At 39.5% G+C, this 22,561-nt stretch overlaps 1 protein-coding gene across 1 annotated transcript; it reads left to right on the top strand.

The window, feature by feature from the left end:
- Nucleotides 1-2,429: 2,429 nt before the first annotated feature.
- On the top strand, nt 2,430-21,011 carry LOC144627988 (uncharacterized). The gene is made up of 8 exons (XM_078486019.1): nt 2,430-2,583; nt 3,769-3,826; nt 6,152-6,186; nt 6,819-6,881; nt 7,187-7,249; nt 13,327-13,366; nt 14,163-15,324; nt 20,713-21,011. The coding sequence occupies exons 1-7, from the start codon at nt 2,512-2,514 to the stop codon at nt 15,233-15,235; spliced, it is 1,404 nt and encodes a 467-aa protein (XP_078342145.1). The 5' UTR covers nt 2,430-2,511; the 3' UTR covers nt 15,236-15,324; nt 20,713-21,011.
- The last annotated feature ends 1,550 nt before the right edge of the window (nt 21,012-22,561 follow it).

Raw genomic sequence — 22,561 nt, 5'->3', positions numbered from 1 at the left:
TGCAACTTTATGTGTCGCCATTTTGCCTTCGTTTCTTGAATTTTATCCCCGTCAACCGGGCTAAAATTTTCCATATGAACAGAGGTCAAAATCCGTCCTGGTAACTGAGACAGCTCGTAAACCGGGCTCATGTGAAGAGGCCCCTCTAGGTCGGTCCGTATTGGGAAAAACTGTGCCCTCGGTCTTGGAACCGCCCTCGGCCTGCGGCCTCGGGCGGTATCCAAGACCTCGGGCACAGTTTTTCCCAGCGGCCGAGGGCGGTTCCAAGACCGAGGGCACAGTTTTTCCCAATACGGACCTCCCGGCTGGTGAATAACCTATATGGGAAAATATTCTTCCCGGTTGTCGAGATCTCGGTTGCAGAAACCGAGATATCGGTAACCGGGCTGGCCCACCTTCTCATATGAACACATCCAAAATTTTACAAGAAAATAGGAGTGAGCTGAGATCTCGGTAACTGGGCCAGCCCGGTCAACCGGGATCATATGAAGAGGCCCTAACTTTCGTTAAATTTTGTAACTTTTGTTTGAAGTGCATGTGCTGAACAAAGCAGACATAACACGTTCGCTACTGAAGTTAATAAGCTGATTTTTTTTATTATATTTGGAAGAACGAACCTCCAAAGATTAAAAAGTCCACCTTGATTAAAAGTAAGGAAAACGATTGATTGCTTTCACATTAGTTAATAAAGCACTATAAATATATTGGGTGAGACGTCTCTGTTCCGAATACAACCAACCATTGAAATTTATCCCATTGCATTTTCTCTCAGGTAACATAATGTAGTGTGAGTTACATGCATTCTTAGGGCCTGTTTACATGGAAGGCGGGTGCCCCGGCTAACCGAGTTACCCGGCTAACTGAGCTACCCTGGGCGAGCCAACTTTTCATACGTTTCTTTAGAGAACGCATCGAAGCGTTTACATGCAAGACGGGAAACCCGCCTTGCCGGGGCACTCGGTCTGCTTGCCCGGGGCACCCTTCTAGGCGGGATAGCTTTTTGCCATGTAAACGGTTATGACCGAGCTATCCCGGCTTCCCGGGATAAGTCTTCGCGCGTGTTCTTAAATTAAATTTGAAGTTAATGCATAAAATGCATAAATTCTGGACCCAAACAGTGCTATTTGACCAAAATTAGATCAAATTAGTTTTATCTGTAGGCTGGAAAACTTTTCTTTGAGCAACAGCTAATTAATTCGAAATTTTCGTAGGAATGATTATCCTAACTCACGAAACAACAAATTTAATTTCAAATTGGCGGTCAAAGTACTGTTAAATTTCGATTGGATTCCTCCATTAACGGACATACTAAAGTTCTAAGTGCTTCCACATCAAAATAAAACAGGTTTGAAGACGGCTAGCCTCGATTATTTAGTAAAAAGTCATATTTTTCTTCATTCATTTGGAGCTACATGGTTTTCTCACGCTGTGACACGCTTCATGACGCTGTCTCATCCCGGGTAGAAGGGCTGTGAATTCTGCATGTAAAGGCGGGCTATGTTTCATCCCTTCTAGCCGAGTAACTCGGTTAGCCGGGGCACCCTCCCTCCATGTAAACAGGCCCAGGGCCTCTTCACATGAGCCCGGTTTACGAGCTGTCTCAGTTACCAGGACGGATTTTGACCTCTGTTCATATGGAAAATTTTAGCCCGGTTGACGGGGATAAAATTCAAGAAACGAAGGCAAAATGGCGACACATAAAGTTGCATCTTTCGTTACTATCGTAGCTTTATTGACCCATGTAACTTTATTAATAAAGCTAATTCGCATATTTCTGAAGTGGAAATAGATACAAGGCAAAATTAAACCATTTGGACCGCCCAATTACGAAAGGGAAGCTATTTTTTTCAAAAAAAGTTGCGTCCCGGCGACCGGGCTGGAGCGTTCATATGGGAAAATATTCTTCCCGGTTGTCGAGATCTCGGTTGCAGAAACCGAGATTTCGGTAACCGGGCTGGCCCACCTTCTCATATGAACACATCCAAAATTTTACAAGAAAATAGGAGTGAGCCGAGATCTCGGTAACTGGGCCAGCCCAGTCAACCGGGATCATATGAAGAGGCCCTAAAGTAATGCCACTTGTGCACTGTAAGCAATTGTTGTAACCTATACTGACTGTGTAAATAATAAAAAAATCATGTAAGAATAAGCCGAGAAAGAAATTAAAAAATAAAGAAAAAATGTGTGAAAAAACGATAAAAATCCGATAATTTTGAAACATCTTTTTTTTTAATTTTCGGTCGTTTCTTAAGCTTTGGCTACCTGTGGTTACATTTACTAGTTTTACCACGATCGCTTACGTGCCTCTAGCATTACGAAACACAAAAATAACAAGCTAGAATATAAGTCGTATCTAGACACGAGTCCTGCATGTGATAATAATGTGATACAATGCTAGGCGAAATTTTGTATGTTTATCTGACAACGCCTTGGAATAACACGAAGTGTTTACGCATTTACTTCAGCCTAAAGCGAGATTGCGACACAACTGTTGCGAAACGACCCGACAAGATGGTTTTCTTGGTGCGTTTGCTGTGTTTTATCGTACTTTACATCCTTGTGGATTCAAATCAAGAACGCCAGGTAACGTGAAGTTAATCAATATTTTTGGTGGCTTAACATCTGCTAAACTATAAGCTAACTAGCCTCGGTAATCATCTTTCTGTTTCCGCCTACGGCTACCTTGTAAAAACATTGTTCTTGTTCGACCGTTTTATTTAAAAACCAAAGAGCTAAAAAGTCTTTTACCGCAGCAAATTCTCAAATAGAGTAGCTTTTTGAACACGGAGACGGCTACACAGGCTTTTAAAAAATACATTCTTAGGAGACAAGGAAATGTTCTTGATTGTTCCTGTGACCACTGCTTCGTTTGGTATGTGATATACGTACGCCTTTATTTTATTCTGCATACTTTTCTGAGCTAACAAAATATGGGCACCTGGTTTGACGAACGAAAGAATAGCTGAGATTTACGAAGACTGCGTGCAACATTTGGCTACGGGGCCGGTTGAAAACTGATTAAAAGACGCACCAACTTAAAGTGCATATGACAGGGTTTTTTCCTTGATTGCTGGAATCTACGCGAAATGCTGATCTGAACATCAAGAAATTCCCAAAGTCGTTTATTTTCACCACGCTTTAGCCGTTTTAAAACATGAAATTTCACTTCCGCTTGGATTAAAAACCGCGCAAGGAAAAAGGATTTGGGGCTAGACAAGCCGTGACATCAAAAACAGAACGGCTCACAAGAAACAGACAAACCAGAAAAATGGGGAGAAAAGCAACCGTAATATTCTTTAGTAAGTTCCCCGTTCGATTTGTCTGTTCGTCAGACATGCAGATTACACCAGTCTTTTACAGCAAATTCTCAAATAGAGTAGTTTTTTGAACACGGAGACCTACACAGGCTTTTATAAAATACATTCTCAGGAGACAAGGAAATGTTCTTGATTGTTCAGTTATTAACTATTTTTATTCCTGGGTGCGTTAAAGTAAAACTACATTTTTGTTGTCCACATTTATTATTGGACGACAAGGTTTTATTAGGACAACCAACAGTTTTGCAGTCTAAGTTCCGTATTTATGCTAAAAAACGAGTCATTGTAGATAGATAAACACTTGCCCATCGCCATTGCTTCCTTCTGTTCAATTTGGCTTATTTTTCTCTTTTGAAATAATGAAAAAAAAAAGCTTTTAGGCAATACTGAGGAGTCCTAGTTTATAATCTTAGTAACGTATCAGAAAGTACCCATCTCTTTCCTACCCTAGGCCTCGGCCAGCGTTCAGCAGCAGTCGTGTGGTTGCCATGGTAGAGATGGACGTGACGGTAGGTATTTACAAACTTGCTAAATTATCAAATTAAAATAAATTAAAATAAGTAAATGAATGAAATTAAACAATGGAGAATATTCTCACACGACATGTCGGTTAGTAAAAAAATCACTGTCGTAAAAACCATGTAACATATTTCAGAATACCACAGGATTTAGGAATTTAACCATCAAAAGATAAATATTTCAATCTATGGTAAGTTTGGTTTGGGAAAATGATTTCGTACTTCTCATTAAATTCTTCAGTATAGCACACAAACGATATAACGTTGTAAAATCATGGCAGCTTTGAAATGCGTGAACAAAAGTCAATCAGTCCACTGCAATTAAAATAACTCCAGTTCGAACTATTAGCATTATCTTAGCATAAAACAATATTTATCTCCACCTTTGCTTCGTCATGATATCTTGTTTGATGCTGTTACATATTTTAGACAGCTTTCCTAGTACTCCCTAAACCGAATTTGAAGTTGAACGAGCAAAACGATTCCAGTCCGAAGTTCCTATGCATGTAAATCTTAAATTTGTGCTACTTTGATTGTTCGGTGTAGTTGTTTGGTAGCCAAGTCAGGGAGTTACTGCTTAAGCGATAGGTTTAGAGCCTTGTTCGTTTAAAGTTGCCCATCGGTCTGCATGATCGGAAATTAACAGTTATTCACCTCAGTGTCGTTGAGTGTGGTGGACGACACTGAGGTGAATAATTGTTTTAGTATATACCACAAAAGTTGAATAACTTGCGGACTGAAACATCACTTTCGGTAAACAAAGCGACTGTAGCTGCTCGGAGGTGAATAGTACTTTGCTAATCACTTCCAAGTTAACCAACCAGCGCGCGCGAAAAGCACTATTCACTTGTGTGGTATATACTAAATGTGCCACTACGAGTCATTTGCAGACCGTCTGCACAAGCATGCGTGACAAAGTTTTTGTACGTTGGGGTGGAGGTAGGGAATTGCTTGCCTCCTACACATGCAGGCATTTCCATGGCCGATTGAGCGCGGATTCTGATCGGGAGTCGGAAGCTTGTGGATTGAGAGCATGCGCGAACTAGAATATCCCCTGTGATCGCGAGCGACTGGGGACGAGGCAGCTTCTGCCTTATCTTTGTGCATCAATCGCAAAAATCTGACAAAGCGTTGAGCAAGGGTTTTCGTTTTGTAGTTCGTGGTGGCTTTTTCTACAAAACGAGGACCCCATCGATCGATTTCGCTTAAGTTGGCACCTGATAAAGCGTTTATGACGGAATCAGGAAATAGAGTTATAATATTAATTTTAGTTGGACAAAAATCGAGTACCAAAATAAGTTAAATCCTATTGCGTTATTTTCTACCCTTTTTAAAAGAAAAAGATGTAAGCAAATTATCCGTGATAACATCAAAGCCTGAGAAAATGAATTTCAAGGTTCAAAAGAACCATAGGTATTATCTCACGTGTAACTGTTTTGTAAAATCGTCTTTTAAGCGATTCAGTGGAACTTCGAAATTTTGTTTTCGATGTTTGGTGTTGTTAGAAATGATCTCTTTTGATAAGATATTTGAAACAGTAACATAGAAGTTTGCAATAAGATGTAAATAATTTCGGTACATATTTTTGTCCAGTTAATACTCGAAGAATGCCTGGCGGATTTCGTCTTAAGTTCTTTAGTCAGGTTAACTGCTTGTATAGTTTGAAAGGCCTAAAATTAATGAAGTGTTCGTTTTTTGATCTTTAAACTCCAGTCTTCGTCTTGTAGACACCCCGAATCAAGTCTGGAGGTGACATCGAAAATATCGTTTATCGCGATAATTCAAAACTATTTGAAGAAAAAAATCTACATAGCGTTAATATTATAATAAAAAAGGAATTTGAATTTTTATGCTTTGCCGCAGAAAGTCGATCTTGTTTGATTTTTGTGGAAATTTTAGACGGATCGAAAAAGACCAATTACTGTTGAGACAAACGGCTAATTTTTTTTAGAAACCTACTTCTTTTCACGTAGTCCTGATTTATGGAATTAAGACAAACTGAAGAAGGCAAAGTTTTGCATGATGAACGATCTCAGCTATTTTAACTATAGAAACTTCATAAGAGTCTTCTATTTCCATTTCCAGACAACACAATCGATGGACACCAACTTTTTCTACTTGAATCTGGAGGTGTCTTCTTCATACTTCATAAACTACTGATATTCCTGGGTTCAAACCATTTACTAATCAATGCAAAGTTTTTTAACAAACAAAGTGTGATTTTATATCAACCCTTGACATGCAAGTTTACATGAAGATACATTGATTGACCCACAGACTATTAAAATTGAGTAATGGTAGACTTTTTATTTGTAGGAAGAGATGGCTTGATTGGAAGGAATGGAGATAAGGTCAGTAGTTTGTATGTTAGTATTTCCAAGTCCATCCCACACGAGCGTTTCACTTTACATTCCGACTCATAGGGCCTGTTTACAAGCAGGTAGGGTACCCTAGTGCTAGGGTTACCCTAGCAGGAGGATTACCCTAGCGCTCCCACATTTCTTCTTTTTTTCATCGACGTGTTTACAAGGCAGCTAGGGTTAACCTAGTACTAGGGTAACCCTAGCTGAGTGCTAGGGTTACCCTAGCGCCAGGGTAACCCTAGCGCCTTGTAAACACTCTGCTAGGGATAACTCGCCTACCCGGGACAACTTTATTTTGGCTCCAAGAAGCTAAATATGTTTAAAAATACCGACAAAAACAGCGAATTGTGACCAAGAAACATCGTGTTCATTCAAAATTTGTCGTATTTTTTATTTCGAATAACAGCTTCTTACGACAAAATTTTACAAGGTTAACTGAAGCGTAACCGGTGTAAGTTGACCCGGGTAGTAGGGTTACCCTACCTGCGAATTTTGCTTGTAAACCTGGGCTATCTTCTAACCCTCTTGCTAGGGTAACCCTAGCACTAGGGTTACCCTACCTGCTTGTAAAAAGGCCCATAGTGAAATTATTTCTCGACGAGTACTTTCTGTTCTCACAGGGTGAGAAAGGAAATCCAGGAAAGGATGGCAAGAAAGGCGAACCAGGAATATGCGATATAAAGGTTTGCAATCGAATCTAAAATTTTCCTATTATACACTCATGTCATAAATGATTACTCAAAAAACTAATAAAAATAAAGAAAAACATGAAATAATATGATAAGCTCAATGACAACGTGTTTGAAAGTCAACATACGAGGAAGCCAACGCAAATATAATTTAATCAGAAAAAGCATATTGGGAAATTTTTTTACCTTGAAAACTATTAACGGTATTTTGAGATTTACTAATTTGAAAGTAATTTTGCACAAACATAATATAAAGTTTCGTTACATAGCTTCTTTTCACAAATTAATTTACCTTGTAGGAACTAACAGCGATCAAGGCAAAGCTTAAAGACCTTACTCAAGAAGTGGAGCGACTAAGAAATGTAAGAAACCAACTTTTTCTTTGTTGAGAATAGCAGAAAACTAAAATTAGTATGAGTAGCAACACAAAATAAGGCCAGAGCACTTCCAAAAAGTGCATACAAAACGCTACAAACAATTCGCAAGGTACTATGAAAGGTAAATGTTTCGATCCTCTTGTTGGAGTTTTCGTTTATCAGTGTTTTCACGCATTGTTTGCTTCTGCTTCACCTTGCATCGCATGTGAAAAATATATCGTATAGTCAGTTTTCCAACATGTTTGTACAAAATCCTTTCACATAAATTTCAAGGTTCGATTTTTGCTACCGTGCCTGCTGTGAATTGAAGTATTGTTATTTGGATTATAAGCTACCCTGCCACTAATTTCTGTCGGAGCAGACGAGCAGTTTTGTTGATATAATTTGAAACATGAAATGGGCACGTGTGTCATTTGTTCCAAGAATTCGCACCTTTATAAGGGGGGGGGGGGGGTAGGGGTGTCCTCAGTGATATGGAAAATGGGACGATATCAATTTTTCGTAGTTTTTGTCGGGGACCAATTCTATATGCCGCGAGGCTAAAGAGGCAGATTCTTTTCACAACACCCGCTCTTTCGAGACAAATATAAGCTTTTAAGAACACTTATTTGAGAAAGTGAATCAAACTTGGAAATGAAATATTGAAACACCCCTTCATTTTTTGTGTGGAGGTAGGTTACCTTCGGGGATGAACAAAAACGAGCATATTTTGATTGACAGATCTATTGTTGCCATGGTAACCGCACTTAGTCACGCAAGCCTCAGGTTCATGTTTTGAACTAGAATTTCACTCTCAAAATATAAAAATATACGAGTCTAGTTCTCTAATAAGTGTGAACCAAATCAAATGAAATCCCAGCACAAAGTAGAGTCATTCTTCTAGTTTATAAAAATTATCGTGAAATTATTTTGCGATTTATGAACAAGGACAAAACTGTCACTTTATCATAGTGTCTGTCGGCCATTTTGACAAGTGGGAAAACCAAGCACGACCAATTTCGCAATTTCTCACAAAGTGCTCAATTTCTTGAAACCAAATTAACAGCAGAATTAAAACGGTTATTGCAGTTTCTAAATATCATAAAATATTTTTGGGGAAAGTTGTATTTTTGCCATGGGCGTTCAATACATACAAGACAAATTACAACTGAGTTGTAAGATTGGCCATTTTGAGGGCCGCACAATTTCGCCTAAAATGGCGTAATAAAGATGAAGTCAGCTTTAAAATATTTTCTTTCACCTGGTATTTTACTTAAATATGACTAATACGGTTTTGGGCTCGCGAATTTGGTGAAAACTAAATTAACACAAAAGCCTACCTAGCAAGTTTTGGAAATTTCTTCAGGACGACTTGTCGCGAGTGTTTCGCCTCCGCTTCCTCCATTTTCTTGACCAAATTAGGCACAGCTACCAGCAAAAAGCCAAATCTAACAGTTTGCCACATTAAAATCCATTTTCCCTGCTTTTGGACCACAACTGATGATACATTATAATCGGCATGCTTGATAAACAAGAGTTCGCCATTTCACACTTCCCTGGTTTATATCGCTGGCCGAGTACCAAAATGCATTATACTGTCCATCCAGAGAGTTAAATAAACGCTTCGTGGTAACAGTACTCGGTAAATACGTGCCTGGGAATAATCCAGTCGAACATGCTTTGCTAAAATCGAAAGGTACGCGTTGATAGTGAAGCGAAGGACTTGGTGTTGACAAGGAATTGTACACCGGAAATGAGAGTAGCAAGACTGCTGACCGGATATACTTTCAAAATGTAACTTTTGGTTTTCTGTTTTGTTTGGTTTGATGACTTTAACCGTAACCTTTTAAATACACTTAAATGTTGCACAACCTTTAAATTGTTTCTGGATTTGTTTTTACTTGTTCATTTGTTGTTCGACATAAGTGATATAATTTAGTGCATGTTCCGATCTGTCACTAATGCACCAGTCATTTGAAATCCCCGACCCCCCCCCCCCTCGGGCATGAGCGGGGCAAAAGCGGGGCTTTCACCTCAGATTCACTCCATTTTGGTCTCCCACTATGCGGGGGATGCGCCAGAAATCACGGTCTTTGCATCCCAGACCAGGGGATAAAGCGGGGCACTCACTCCATGGTCAGCGGTTTGCATTTTTGCGCCACATGGTAATTTCGCATACATTATTTATGTCCACTTGCTCAAGATGAATAAATTACCAATACTGAGTGAAATACAACTAAAAACTGTCCGCAAGATTTGAGAAAATTCCTTTTACGTTAAATGTTAGTTTGACAATAATAGCGCATTAAAGACGCTGGAGACATTAATTTATGATAGTTTAAGTTGCCGGAGTTAGAATACAATGTACCGGTAATAAGAAGTTTCTAGTTTTAGAGATCCATTAACAGAGAGCCAGCTGTTCAAAAAACACAGAGCATATTGTAATATCATCCTGCATTTCCATATAAAGTTGAGTTGGAAATTTCAAATAGTGGTCTTCTTCCTTGTCCATCGGGGATCCTTTGCAAATGTATTCCTAGCTGCTATGAAATATAATGTGTTCATTGCACGGCTACCAACGTTTTTATCATCCCTTACTGTCATCCCTTGTTGTGCTTGGCTATAACAAGTTTTCTACATGAATTACCATTTGTGTGGATCATATAAAGGGGCGGGGGAGTTCACCATTCACTTTTCTCCCAGGGGCCGGGGACTTCACTTGCTTTCACTTGCCAAAAAAGTGAATGCCCCGCTCATGCCAGAGGGGGGAGGCGGGGGTTTCAAATGACTGGTGCATAATCTGGGCGCAAGGGTACACATCAGAAATAACGAAGTTGGAATATTTAATCACCGCCTGCCAATTAGTAAAAAAGCAGTAAACTTGTCGAGCCACCTCTGCTTCTAAAAAATATTTTTATTCTCTACGTCGATTTTTTTTAATTAATTGTTACACGTATTTGGTGCTTTTCCCTTTTTTCTCTTTGATGGGGGAGTATCTGACGGGAAGTATATTTATCAACTTGTTCTGAAAAGAAAATTTGCATATTGGAGAGTGAGGTAAATAAACAGGTCAAGTCGAAACAGTAAACATGGCCGAAAGAGAGAGGCAGAGCTAGAGAATGAAGAAAGAGCAGAGATTATTCATCAGGTTGCTGAAGAAATATCTACTTCGTTAGCAGCAATGGAAGTAGACGAGCAAGCTGTGTCCGAAGTGGAAAGCTGTTTAACCTACAAGAAAATGGCCTTGTGTTCCATGAACAAAGATCAACTCTGTGCAAAGCTTACACTGCCAAATCTGAAAAGCATATGCCGTAAGTACGGCGTTCAGGGCGTGTCTGGGGGCCGAAAGAAAGAGCCGTACGTCGACGCACTTTCCAGTTTCGTATCCACATGGCCATGTAATTTGCATAGAACATAGTGAATATTCTAGCATTTAGTTTAATCATTCCCCCACCGCGGAGCACTATAGATACGTGTCGCTGTGAAGGATGTAGCTTTCAGGCAATAGAGTATAGTAATCAACGAGTCTTATCTGACCTCTGGTAACATCATAGTGTAGTTAAAGTAATTACCTTAACAACTTCTGGTATTGCAGCTATAAGGGGCAGTCGTAGTTTAAAGAGAACAATAGGGGTCACGTGACCAAGACTTACCACACTACGGAGTGAGAGCTAGGGTTATGCTTAACCCATAATAGTACCTGGATTTGGGTTGCAGGTTTGTGGTTTATGGTTTAGGGTTAGGGTTGAGTTGTTGGGGTTAGGGTTAGATTTAGGCTCAGGGTTGCAGTTTGGGCCTGGGCTAGTCACGTGACAAGCACTCCTACCACACTGGATCACCTTAGTTGAAGTAAGTGTAGCCTTGTGACTGTATTGGACCTAAGTAAAGTTTCTGGTCAAGCTACAATTTCAAATTAAATTATTTACTCCCTCTTGCTTCGATTTTGTGCTGTGGTCTGATTTTTATTATTTGAGGGCTAGTGCCATGACCACCCTCCCCCCTAACTTCTTGCCCTGTGCTCAAGTTGACACAAACATTTGAAGAGGGACTAGTATTGATGAGCCTTGCATGTTTGAAGAGTCTCCAAACTCGAAAGATGAATTGACTGACAAAGAGTATTTTTGGTTAAAAGAATGCGACGCCTTTTCCAGTCTGTAACAAGTTTATCAGTATAAAAATAATCCTGCACAGTATTTTGGAGACGACCCAGAAAAGACGAGGTTTTTTAACTGTTGTTGTTGTTTAAGATTCAGCTAATAACAAAAACGGCGTAGCCTTTAACGAGGACAAGGACGTCGTTACGAAATATGCTAGTTTCTGACCGATGTATGCACCACTGTGTTTATTCTTGTGCAGCTGCGTCTGAAATGCAGATAACAGTCATGACACTCATCGTCAGTAAAATAAAGGTTCAACTTCTGTGGTACGATTGTATCTGGAAATTATATCTTCGTTGTTATTTTGTCGCTGTAAAACCATCCACCTCTAATACCAGATCGACAGACAAAATCCCATAGCCAAAAGAACCACGAGATATCCTAAACACACTTACATCCGGCGCAAAACCATTTGTATTGCGTTACATCCGGTCAGCAGTCGCGTCTCCTTTAGTTCCGGTGTGTTCGTTTAGACAACATTTCAGCAATCGAGCTCGCACTGCTCGATTTCAGCCAAAAGTATCACTCTTTGTTGTTCTCAGATAATACATTTACTAAGTACAGTGATTTATTTAGCTTTTTCGGTGGACTGTGCTTAACAGTTTTGGTAATCGACGGCAGAAATCACAAACATTCATCACGGATGTGTTTTTGCATGGCGGCCAGCTGTTGTTTATCGAGGCATGCGGATTAATGCAACATAACTTGTGGTCTGGAACGCAGACAAATGGATGTTGATGTGCCAAACTATTAGATTTGGCCTTTCTACTAGTTTCTGTGCTCAATTTGGTCAAGAACATGGAGGGAGCGGAGGCGAAACCCACGCGACAATTCGAGACAAGTCGTCCTGAAGAAATTGCCAAAACTTGCCAGGTAGGCTTTTGTATTAATTTAGATTTCACCAAATTCGCGAGCCCAAAACCGTATTAATCACATTTAAGTAAAATACCAGGTAAAAGAAAATATTTTAATGTTGACTTCATCTTTATTACGCCATTTTAGGCCAAATAGTGCGGCCATCAAAATGGCCAATCTTGCAACTTTTTGTAATTTGCCCTGTATGTATAGAACGCCCACGGCGAAAATATAACTTTCCCCAGAAATATTTTATGATATTTAGAAACTACAATAACCGTTTTAATTCTGCTGCTAATTTGGTTTCAAGAAATTGAGCACTTTGCAAGAAATTGCGAAATTGGTCGTGCTTGATTTTCCCACTTGTCAAAATGGCCGACAGACACTATGATAAAGTGACAGTTTTTTCCTTGTTCATAAATCGCAAAATAATTTTACGATAATTTTTATAAACTAGAAGAATGACTCTACTTTGTGCTGGGATTTCATTTGATTTGGTTTACACTTATTAGAGAACTAGACTCTTATATTTTTTATATTTTGAGGGTGATTTCTTGACTCAAAACCTGAACCTGAGGCTTGCGTGACCAACTGCGGTTGCCATGGCAACAATAGATCTATCAATCAAAATATGCTTATTTTTGTTCATCCCCCAAGGTAACCTACCTCCACACCAAAAATGAAGGGGTGTTTCAATATTTCATTTCCAAGTTTGATTCACTTTCTCAAAGAAGTGTTCTTAAACTTAACGAGTTCGTAGTGAAACTTTATTTGTGAGTTTTACTGTACATACCCAGACGGATGCTCATTGTGCTGTGCCGTGCCTTTTATGCAAAAACCATTAGTATTATCAAGGCGGCAGGGCTTCCAGGCGTAGTTATAAATTCGGTGAGCTTCAGTCATTTTATTTCACCTGTCGAAGACTGTAGATCAAACAGTCGAAAGCTTAAATTTAAAAAAAAATTGTCGCAACGTTTTTAAAATCTTTAGGAGGGTTTATCATTGCTACGTCCCCTCAATAGTTTCGAGTAAAAAAGCATCTGATTAATGATAATTGATTGTTATTTATAGATCTCATCACAGCAGCCTAAAATGACCCCCTGTAATCAAGGTAAGATATATGTTTGTATTCGCGGCTAAATGCTACTTTTCCAGGGGCGTAGCTAGCCTATAGACCTATATTATTTTTCAGCTTACTCGCATTTTTAAAATTTACAGGAGAAAAAATTAAGGTTATGCACATTCAAGATGAAAAAAGAAAGGAATTTTTAACATATCTTAGCATAATCTATTTTGCAACCCCCCTTTCCTGATGCAAACTGTGGAGCCTTCTGGGTTATCCAAGTGACAGGCAAACGCAAAATGGCCTGGAGCTGTTAACAAATGAATGTGCGGTTATTTATTACGAACGAGCGAAAATTGGCGCAATTTCTTGTTATGAAATGTTAGAATTTAATAGGAGCTGTCTTGATGTCAAAACCTTCCCCAATGGACTTACAACTCTTCAAAAGACTGGCTACACCCCTGATTTTTGCCATTTTCGTTACTACTTTTAAAATGAAAGCACATAATCAAAAGATCTTTTTAATATTTAAACAAAATTTTTAAATACGCGAATGTTCTAAAAATGCTTAACACAACATCCCCTTTTGGTCTGTAAAATTTGAAATCCTTCATTCGAAGACTTAAATTTTAGTCACAAATGCTCTTAGAATGCAGTGAATAGCATCTCAGTAAACTTATCCTGTAGAATATTCACCGAGGAGCTGAGGTAGGTATGCAGCTGGGACCTCTGCTTACGAGAGATGTCAGTTAACACAGTAGGTTCGACTGTATATAACAAGTTTAGTCCTGTGTTTAAAAAGAATATTCAATTCACCCATAAAGCATTTGTTATTTATCCGTAGACTGTAAGCAAGGCCTTCACTTCTTTGAAAAGTTCCAAGAAATACCCACAAAAGGAGCAGCAGCTGTCAAATCCTTTTTAATTGGTGATGATCTTTTTTTGGTGTTTGCAAACTACCATGGCGACAAAGCAGGATATAAAGCCAAGTCTGATGTTTACAAAATGGAAAACGGTCGTTTTGTCCAAAATCAAACGCTTTCCACACATGGTGCTTATGGCATTGAACACTTCGTAATAGACAAAGTGCACTACATGGCCATTGCAAACTATTATGATGGCGGCTATAAACAGAACTCTGTCATCTACAAATGGGGCGGAGGCAAGTTTGAAGAGTTCCAGCTGATTTCAACTAATGGTGCTACTGGCGTCAAATTTTTCACCATTGAAGAAGAACATTACTTGGCAGTTTCGCAATACCATGACGGCAGTACTTATTCAATCGACTCGTTTGTCTACAAGTGGAAGAAAGGAGGGTTTGTGAAATACCAGAACATTCCTACTACTGGTGCCACGGCTTGTGATTCATTCGTGATCGCAAACGAGACTTACCTTGTCTATACAAACCACTATCACCCTCAGAAGAACTACAACACTGAGTCGAGCGTGTACAAATGGTCGGGAGGACATTTTGTAAAGTTCCAAACCATACAAACACAAGGGGCATACAGTGCAAAATTCTTTCGCGTCCACGACCATATCTTCCTCGCTTTTGCCTTTTTTTATACAGGTAGCAGCTATAATACCAAATCGCCTGTCTTTATATGGGATGACACGAAGTTTACCTTATTTCAAGAGATTTCATCACCCGGTGCTATTGAGCTGCATCCCTTTGAAATGAATGGTGCAATGTTCCTCGCTTTTGCTAACCACCAAGGAGACAACGGCGGATACTTGCCTCGGTCACATGTTTACAAGGCTTCTGGAGCACAGTTCAGTCGTTACCAAGAGTTGGAAACTTATGGAGCTCGAGGAATAGACACTATTGTTCACAAAGGCCAGAGTTACCTTGTGTTTCCTGATTACTACAAAACCCATCGCAACGTTGCGAATAGCTTTGTTTACAAATTTGTGTAGACTGCGTATTACGAAATGTTTAACAAATGAGCAGCAGTGTTTTAGAAAATTGGACGTTAAGTAAAGCCGTCTCTTTATCAGATTTAAAGGTACTCATTAACTGCGCTGCGCAGTTCTTGCCCTGCACGTCCTTTTTTCGACGTTTTTGCTTGTTTACAAGCAAAAATGGTAGAATAGGGGTTAGTAGACAAAATTTGGAACCACATATTTGCAAACTCTCAAGGGACTTTTTTAATTTCTCAAGGGACTGTTTTAATTTCTCAAGGGATTACTTTCCGCTGTGGGTGATGAGTATAGCTAACTGTCGTGGGTCGTGGGTCGTGGGTGGAAGTCGTGGGTCGTGGGTGTGGGTAAAAGTCGTGGGTAACAAAAAAGTCATAAAAAAATACTGAACAAACATTTGTGAGGAAATAGTTCGTGTATGGCTAGTCTGACGCAGAGTTTCGACCCGGCTCAGAGGTCTTTCTGCTTAGCAAACTTGTTGGGGTGTCTGTAATACCAGGAACACCACAAAACACACTGGAACACCGAAAATGTTTAAACACAGATAAAAAAATGATTTGAATAAATTAAAATTAACGTTAAAAATAAGGTAAAGATTGATTGCTCACAACTGGATTAAAACTAAAGACTTTGGATGATATCAACGAAAAATTCCGTAGTCGTCCGAAAGCTGCCGAACATTTCCGAAGTCCCGTGACGCTGGTCGGTTTTCATTCCAGAGACGGGAAGAACATGGGCAAACATTTTGTATTTTGTCTGGATACAAATGCATAGGCGTACGGGCCGGGGGGGGCTGGGGGGGCTGCAGCCCCCCCAAATTTTGGGCAACTCAGATTTTTTGGGCAGCAAGAGTTATTTGGGCAAAGCCAGTTTTTAAAGTAGTTTTCTTTATTTTCTATTTTAACCTGAAGTCGGCGTGGTTATTATTTTCTTGACAATTATTCTTCGAAAAAATTGCAGACAACTTTTTTGCGATTAGATTTCTGCAAAGAAACTAGAATGTTCATGAAATGCCAACGGGAACAATTTTTCTGACACATGGCCCCAGACTAAATGTGAGACCAGATTCACTAACAAGATTTACCCAAGATTCCTTATTTCGAGAGGCGCTGATATCTTCGTAACTGTAGGACGTAAATTTCCGGCGGCCACCATTTCAAGGAGAGACGTCAGTGAGAATCGATACATCCAGAAAGAACGTGGAATCTAGTCCCCCAATCTAGTGAGATGTTAAATTTAAAGAACCGGTGAATGGACAGTTTGATGAATGCACCAAAGAAGCGTTGCTTGTACGTGGAACTGAGCCAGCAGTTATTGTGAACTTCCTTTTCTAAACGTTTTATAACAAATAAATTCATATTTCCTTTAATAATGGACACAATGATGGTCACTCGATCAATTTGGGAAATTTATGTCACGGTAAAACACCACCCTGATAAAGAAAGCTTCTCCCTCGTTGCTAAATTTTACAAAATCGACGGCGAGATTCTGAAAGCCGAGCAGAAAATGTACGCGAGTTTTCGTCGTTTGCGCGGATTAGGCTACATGACTGTTTCAGAAATGCTGAAGACAATGCACGAGAATGTTCTTTTTGATATGTCTCCAAAGTTTTCTTATGTGGTACATATCCTCGCAGTGCATGATACTTGCTACATCGTGTTCTGCAGAAAGATCATTGTGTGCATTGCGCAGATTGAAAACTTACTTCAACAGCACCATGGGGCAACGTGTCAGTAACATCGCACTTATTAACATTGAAAGGGCATACGGTATGCCAAATCTGTAGTCAACAATGAAAAGATCGTATCATTGAAATCTTCGGCCGTCTAAATGGCAGATAGCTATTTCTTTTAAGGTGATTTATGAGCTCATATATATGATAAATTCATATGCAAGAACTGCACGAGAATATTTTCTCTTCATATGTAGACCTATGGTAGCTTATATTACCTTATTGTTACTTATTTTCGCGGGCACTTAATTTCGCGAAAATGGAACAGGAATATTTCGCGAGTCTTAATTTTCGCGATTTGGCCAAAAATACGTAATTAGCATAAAAAATACAATAGAAATCGATTAGAATTAATTTTCGCGGGTCTTTAATTTCTCGATTTTTTGAAAATCGCGAAAATTAAGTCCCGCGAAATAAGTAACAATAAGGTAGTGCATCGCAGGACCCTCGTTTCTTCTCGACTTTTTCGTAAAAATTTGGGCAACTTGCGATAATTTTTTGGGCAAATGGTTCACCGCCCCCCCTGGCAAAAAATTGCCCGTACGCCTATGTACAAATGTCTCTATCATAAAGAGGGCACAGGATTCGTTACCCGTCTAGATGAGTTACCTTTCGTAATGCGTCACTCAGAACGCGGTACATATTTTAAACCTAGTCCTCAGCCCGTAGCCCGCGTTTCACTCCTAAGTCCGTGAGGTGAAAAAAAAAAACACAAAACAAACAAACTAAACACTCAATTCAAATAGTAGCAATATACTAGCCTGTGTACTGCCGTCCCCCTCCCTGTTCCCGATTTTTTTAGGGGAGGGGGCGGCTGTATACAGGCTACAATATACATGCTCGTTATAAAGATAAGCTCAATAATTTGGAAGAAGTATAGGCACAGAATTATATGCAATTCGGCGGGTGTCGATTTAAAAAGAAAGCTCTCACAAACTCACTCACTCAACTCTCACAATTCCAAGTGTGTTATAGTTTGTCGTAAAAATGTTGGCTGCAACATTTCCGCGTCCGAATCGAACATTTTGTCGCATTGGCCAACAGGCGAAGCCATTGGATCTACTTTTAAATATTAACCAAACAGAAGCGCCTTTTTGTAACCGCAAACGCGACCATTAAAATTTCCCACGGTAAAAATGTCGTTCAGTCTGCAATGCACAATGTCACGCAATATTTTTAAGTCACGGTTCTTGTGGGGTAGGGGGGGGGAAATCCTAATCGTAACGCAGAATATAAAATAAAAATTCCTATAAATTTTTAAATTGAATTGAATTGTTTTGTTGATATGTGTTTAAACATTTTCGGTGTTCCAGGGGTGTTTCGTGGTGTTCCTGTCCTGGTTTTACAGACACCCCAACAAGTTTGAGGGTCCCTTGACCGGGTCGAAACTCTTCGTCAGACTAGCCATGCACGAACTACTTTCCTACAAATGTTTGTTATCCTCTCTTGTTTTTTTATGTTTTTTTTTTGTTACCCACGACTTTTACCCACACCCACGACTTTACCCACACCCACGACCCACGACTTCCACCCACGACCCACGACCCACGACAGTTAGCTATACTCGTGGGTGATCACTTGCGATTTCGTGGAAAAAACGTGACTTGTCACATTTACAAACGTTATATAACAATTTTAAAAGTGACATGTCAGCTTTCTTATCTCAACGCACGTGTTTCTGAAAGGCGATCTATAAAAAGCGTCGCACAAACAATGGATTGCGTAACTAAAACACGAATAAATAATCACTAGCACTTACATCGCGTTGAGAGCAATGTTGCATGAATCGGCTTTACAACATGCGATCGTATCTACGCAGTTCGAGTGGAATTTCAGTCAAAGACAGCAAAATTCTTTCGTATTTCATCTTCAAATATAATTCGAAAGCATTCACTGTATATGTGGCTTTTGTTTAATCCTGGGTCTTGATATCCGACCCTCGCCGAGCCTAGACAAAACGCAGCTTGAGTGTAACGATTTGTTTACGCAATGTTTTCTCCGACAGTAGTCGGAAATATCCGTATTGTTTTTCGTGCTTTTTCATGGAGCAATCGTAACGATACGGCCTTGAACACATTGAACGGCGGTCTACCTATAACAATTCAAATATAGCGTCGCAAAAACAAAGCGTCGAACGCATATTTTGCTGTTTCATCTGTTTCATTTCCGTAATCGACTGCCTCGAAAGGTCCTTGCAGTTTTAAAGTATAGAATTGTCAGATCTCGCTGAAATTTGCACTGTTTATTTGTGTAATGTTAAGGAATATGTGTATAAATACCCGGCGCGAACGAGCCTTTTTTGACAAAATTATATGGCTGCATTTCCTCCGCGAAGATAGGAAATTGTTAAATTAAACTAAAAAGAAACTGTAATGATAAGTTCGAAGAACAATGCACAGGATAAACCTTCGACTCGTACTTCATGCAAAAACGTCGATATCTCGAAGAGACTTTGATTTTTTTTTTCTCAGTGACCAGACTGGGTCACGCAAGGTTTAAAAGCTAGAAAACACTTACTAATGGGAAATTTTCAAATGCTTTGGTCTTAATAAGCATGTTCAGCGTGAGATGTCCGATTTTGAAGCGTTTTATTCAAAGAAAACACTAAAGTTTCATGCGTCGAAAGAAAAATATATTTCAGCGGGCCAGAATCTGTGAATAAATACCATTATGTTGGTGTTAAAGAATGTGCTGACATGACAAGTTTCACTTTCTATCGGCTAGACCTCGAGTCACGTAATTTTTCAAAGCTATTAATCAGCTACCTTCAAATCTTTGCGAATCCTTTGGTCTTTACTAAACAAATTTATTGCAAAGTATTTCTCTTTTAAGCGTAATCTATTTTTAGGCTGTGTTATTGAAAGGATTTTTTTAAAGATATGAAGACAAATTCCCTTCACAAACATGCCCTGACTTGTACCGCTTACGTCATTTGGTAGGCTAGGGGAATACCCTCTGTGCTAAAAACGGCTTCATCGTCCACGCGTGGGAATTCGGCCAGAATTTGCATAAAAGAAAAATAATTAATCGCGGCTGGAACTAGTCAACCATGAAATGTCACACAAGGTGTCTTTTTTATCATCATGTTTGTCACTCGCTACATTTTAACAACCGCCTATTGTAATACAGAAAGAGGGGCAAAAAATTTTGAATTGTTAAAGAGATTCAAAAATAATACTAACAGTCTAGAAACTAGATTGGGAAACATTGTCATTGGGCAAAATTTCAGTTCTGTGTATAATGTCGTTCCCACATTTGCAGGTAGACAAGCCGGAAGGCGAGATCTCGCCTTCAGCTTCGCCCACGAGATCTGAAAACGAGATTATTCTGTGCAAAGAGAGAATACTATCGAAATTCTCACGGATACTTACGTTCCTGGCGTGAAGCCAGACGTAATGAAATCAATATTCAGTTCTGTGCAAAGAGAGAATACTATCGAAACGAAATTCTCTCCTGGCCTGAAGCCAGACGTAATGAAATCAATATTCGGGGTTTGTTTCGAAAGCGGGTGTTTTTTTTAGGGCGACCATAATTTGTTTGAGGCAGGTTAGGGTAAGGGGGGGGTCAACTTTTATGGCAAAGGCTTTTTTTCCACTGTCAGGATGTGGAATTTTTTATTTATTTTATTTTTTCCCCATTTCACTTCAAGTTGTTCAATATTTTTTAGTTATCTTTTTTTCATTCCCCCGCCATGGCTCCCTTAGGGTGGTCACGTGACCAGCGCAGTTTTAAGCTCTAAGAGCTTCTTGTTAAACATATATTACTTTTGTGTTTTCTTTATGAATTATTGAATTTTTGAACGTAAGCAAATAGCCGCTATGAAATTTCGTTGTAGGTGATTTCAGACCTCAGTCTGAAGCATTGTGTCGTAATTTTTAAAGCAAACGCTTTTCACAATTTTGTGGAAGTTATATAAACGTAGCGCAACTTTTTGTTTTAATATTAAGAAGTCAAATAAATGTGTCGGTTGGTCGTTTAGCAGTCTTCCCTGACTATAAAATCACACCACGTATCGGTCTTAGATGTTTACAGGGATAGTATACCATTCTCACTCATTAATTATGCCGCTCATTGTCCGGCGTGGATAAGGTATGGGGAAAGATTGTGGCCGAGGCAATGAGTGACAGGGTGAGAAAGCACTATAGTTGTCTATTACGTCGCCGAAGGGGAGGTGGGAGGGTCGAAAATTCGCCCGGACTTCCCGGCTTGCGTATCTCTTTCGAAATGCCCCGAAACTAAGCAAAGGGATCTTTAAATACGGCGATTGTGCACGTGGTGATTAAGCATTACCTAACACAACTATCTATAAACAAATGGGGTTATGTAATCCACGCACTTCTGAATTCCGCGTCATAATTATGAATGAGAATAGGGTTTCATTTGTAACCGCATCGCTTTTGATGCAGCTACGCCTTTCGTTTACACGGTGCCTATCAAAACCGATATTGAAATACGGGTCAGTACGGAATACCGTAACATGAGAAGGGCGTAAAATGTATTATTTTATAGGGTAAACCACTTCCACTCGGAATGAGTTACTCCATTGGCTCATAAAACCAGGTCACAACACAAACCCTAGCCTAAGAAGACAATAGAGCTACTGGCGAACAAAAAGAGTTCCCAGAGAGATTGTGTATTACTGTTTTAACCAGTAACTAACAATAGTTTTATTATTTGAACCATTCCTGACTCGTCTATATATACAGTGTATTTACAGCCTACTTTGTCTTTTTACATGACGTTAACTTAGTGTTATTAAATACATATACAGGCAAGTATAAAAGGTGTTGTGAAACGCTAGTGATGACAAGTGGTGAATTAAAAATATATTTTACATTGATCACAGGTGCAACAACGATGACGTTGCATCCTCGGAGACCCAGGGGCAGTTAGTGGGGGCGACGGGTAGCTTATCGGGACAACGGGATTTTCGGGCGAAAGTTTACAACATAGAGCGTAACAGCCCCTGGGCACTTTGTCTTACCGAACCAGTTCCAGAAGCGTTTGAACTCCTTCCTCTTGATTGGCCACAAAAATATTTTTGTGGCCAATCAGCGAGGTTGACCAGAAGAGCGACTCTGATGTCTTCTTACACGAAGTTGTTTTCCTCATAGACTTGTCGTGGATGCTCTGTCCATCAATCGGATGCTATTACATGGAGAGTCTAAGAAAAAAATAAGCCTTAGACGACTGCCAGTTCTACACTGTTAGTTGCGCGCTTTTTAATAGTTATTCGAGTAAACAACAACTCTTATTATTTTTCTCTGTCGTTGTCCGACTTCTGGAACTTGCCACGGTCTGGGTACTTCACTGCACGGGCCGCGCGTTAGCGAAGATATCGCTGTCGTCACCTATTGTTATTTTGTTGCCAGCTTGACAGTTTAAACAAAGGGTTTTTGTTTAATTTGTTGGATATTTAAATAACAAAAACAAAACTTATAAACAAGAGGTGCTCGCGTATAGCTTTAAAAACTTTTGTTTTCCTTGCGCTATGCTACATTTAACATATTCCCAGGCCTCGTTGTTTTGTTTTTGTTTTGCTTTTTTATCTGAGACCCACGTAGTATCATCCGATGGACGGGCTTAACAAC

The sequence above is a fragment of the Oculina patagonica genome, chromosome 10 (genome assembly GCF_052425735.1).
Source record: "Oculina patagonica isolate OP01 chromosome 10, crgOcupat, whole genome shotgun sequence".
Taxonomy (NCBI): Eukaryota; Metazoa; Cnidaria; class Anthozoa; order Scleractinia; family Oculinidae; genus Oculina; species Oculina patagonica.
The sequence above is the reverse complement of the archived record's forward strand: the minus strand, read 5'-3'. Positions and strand labels throughout refer to the sequence as shown.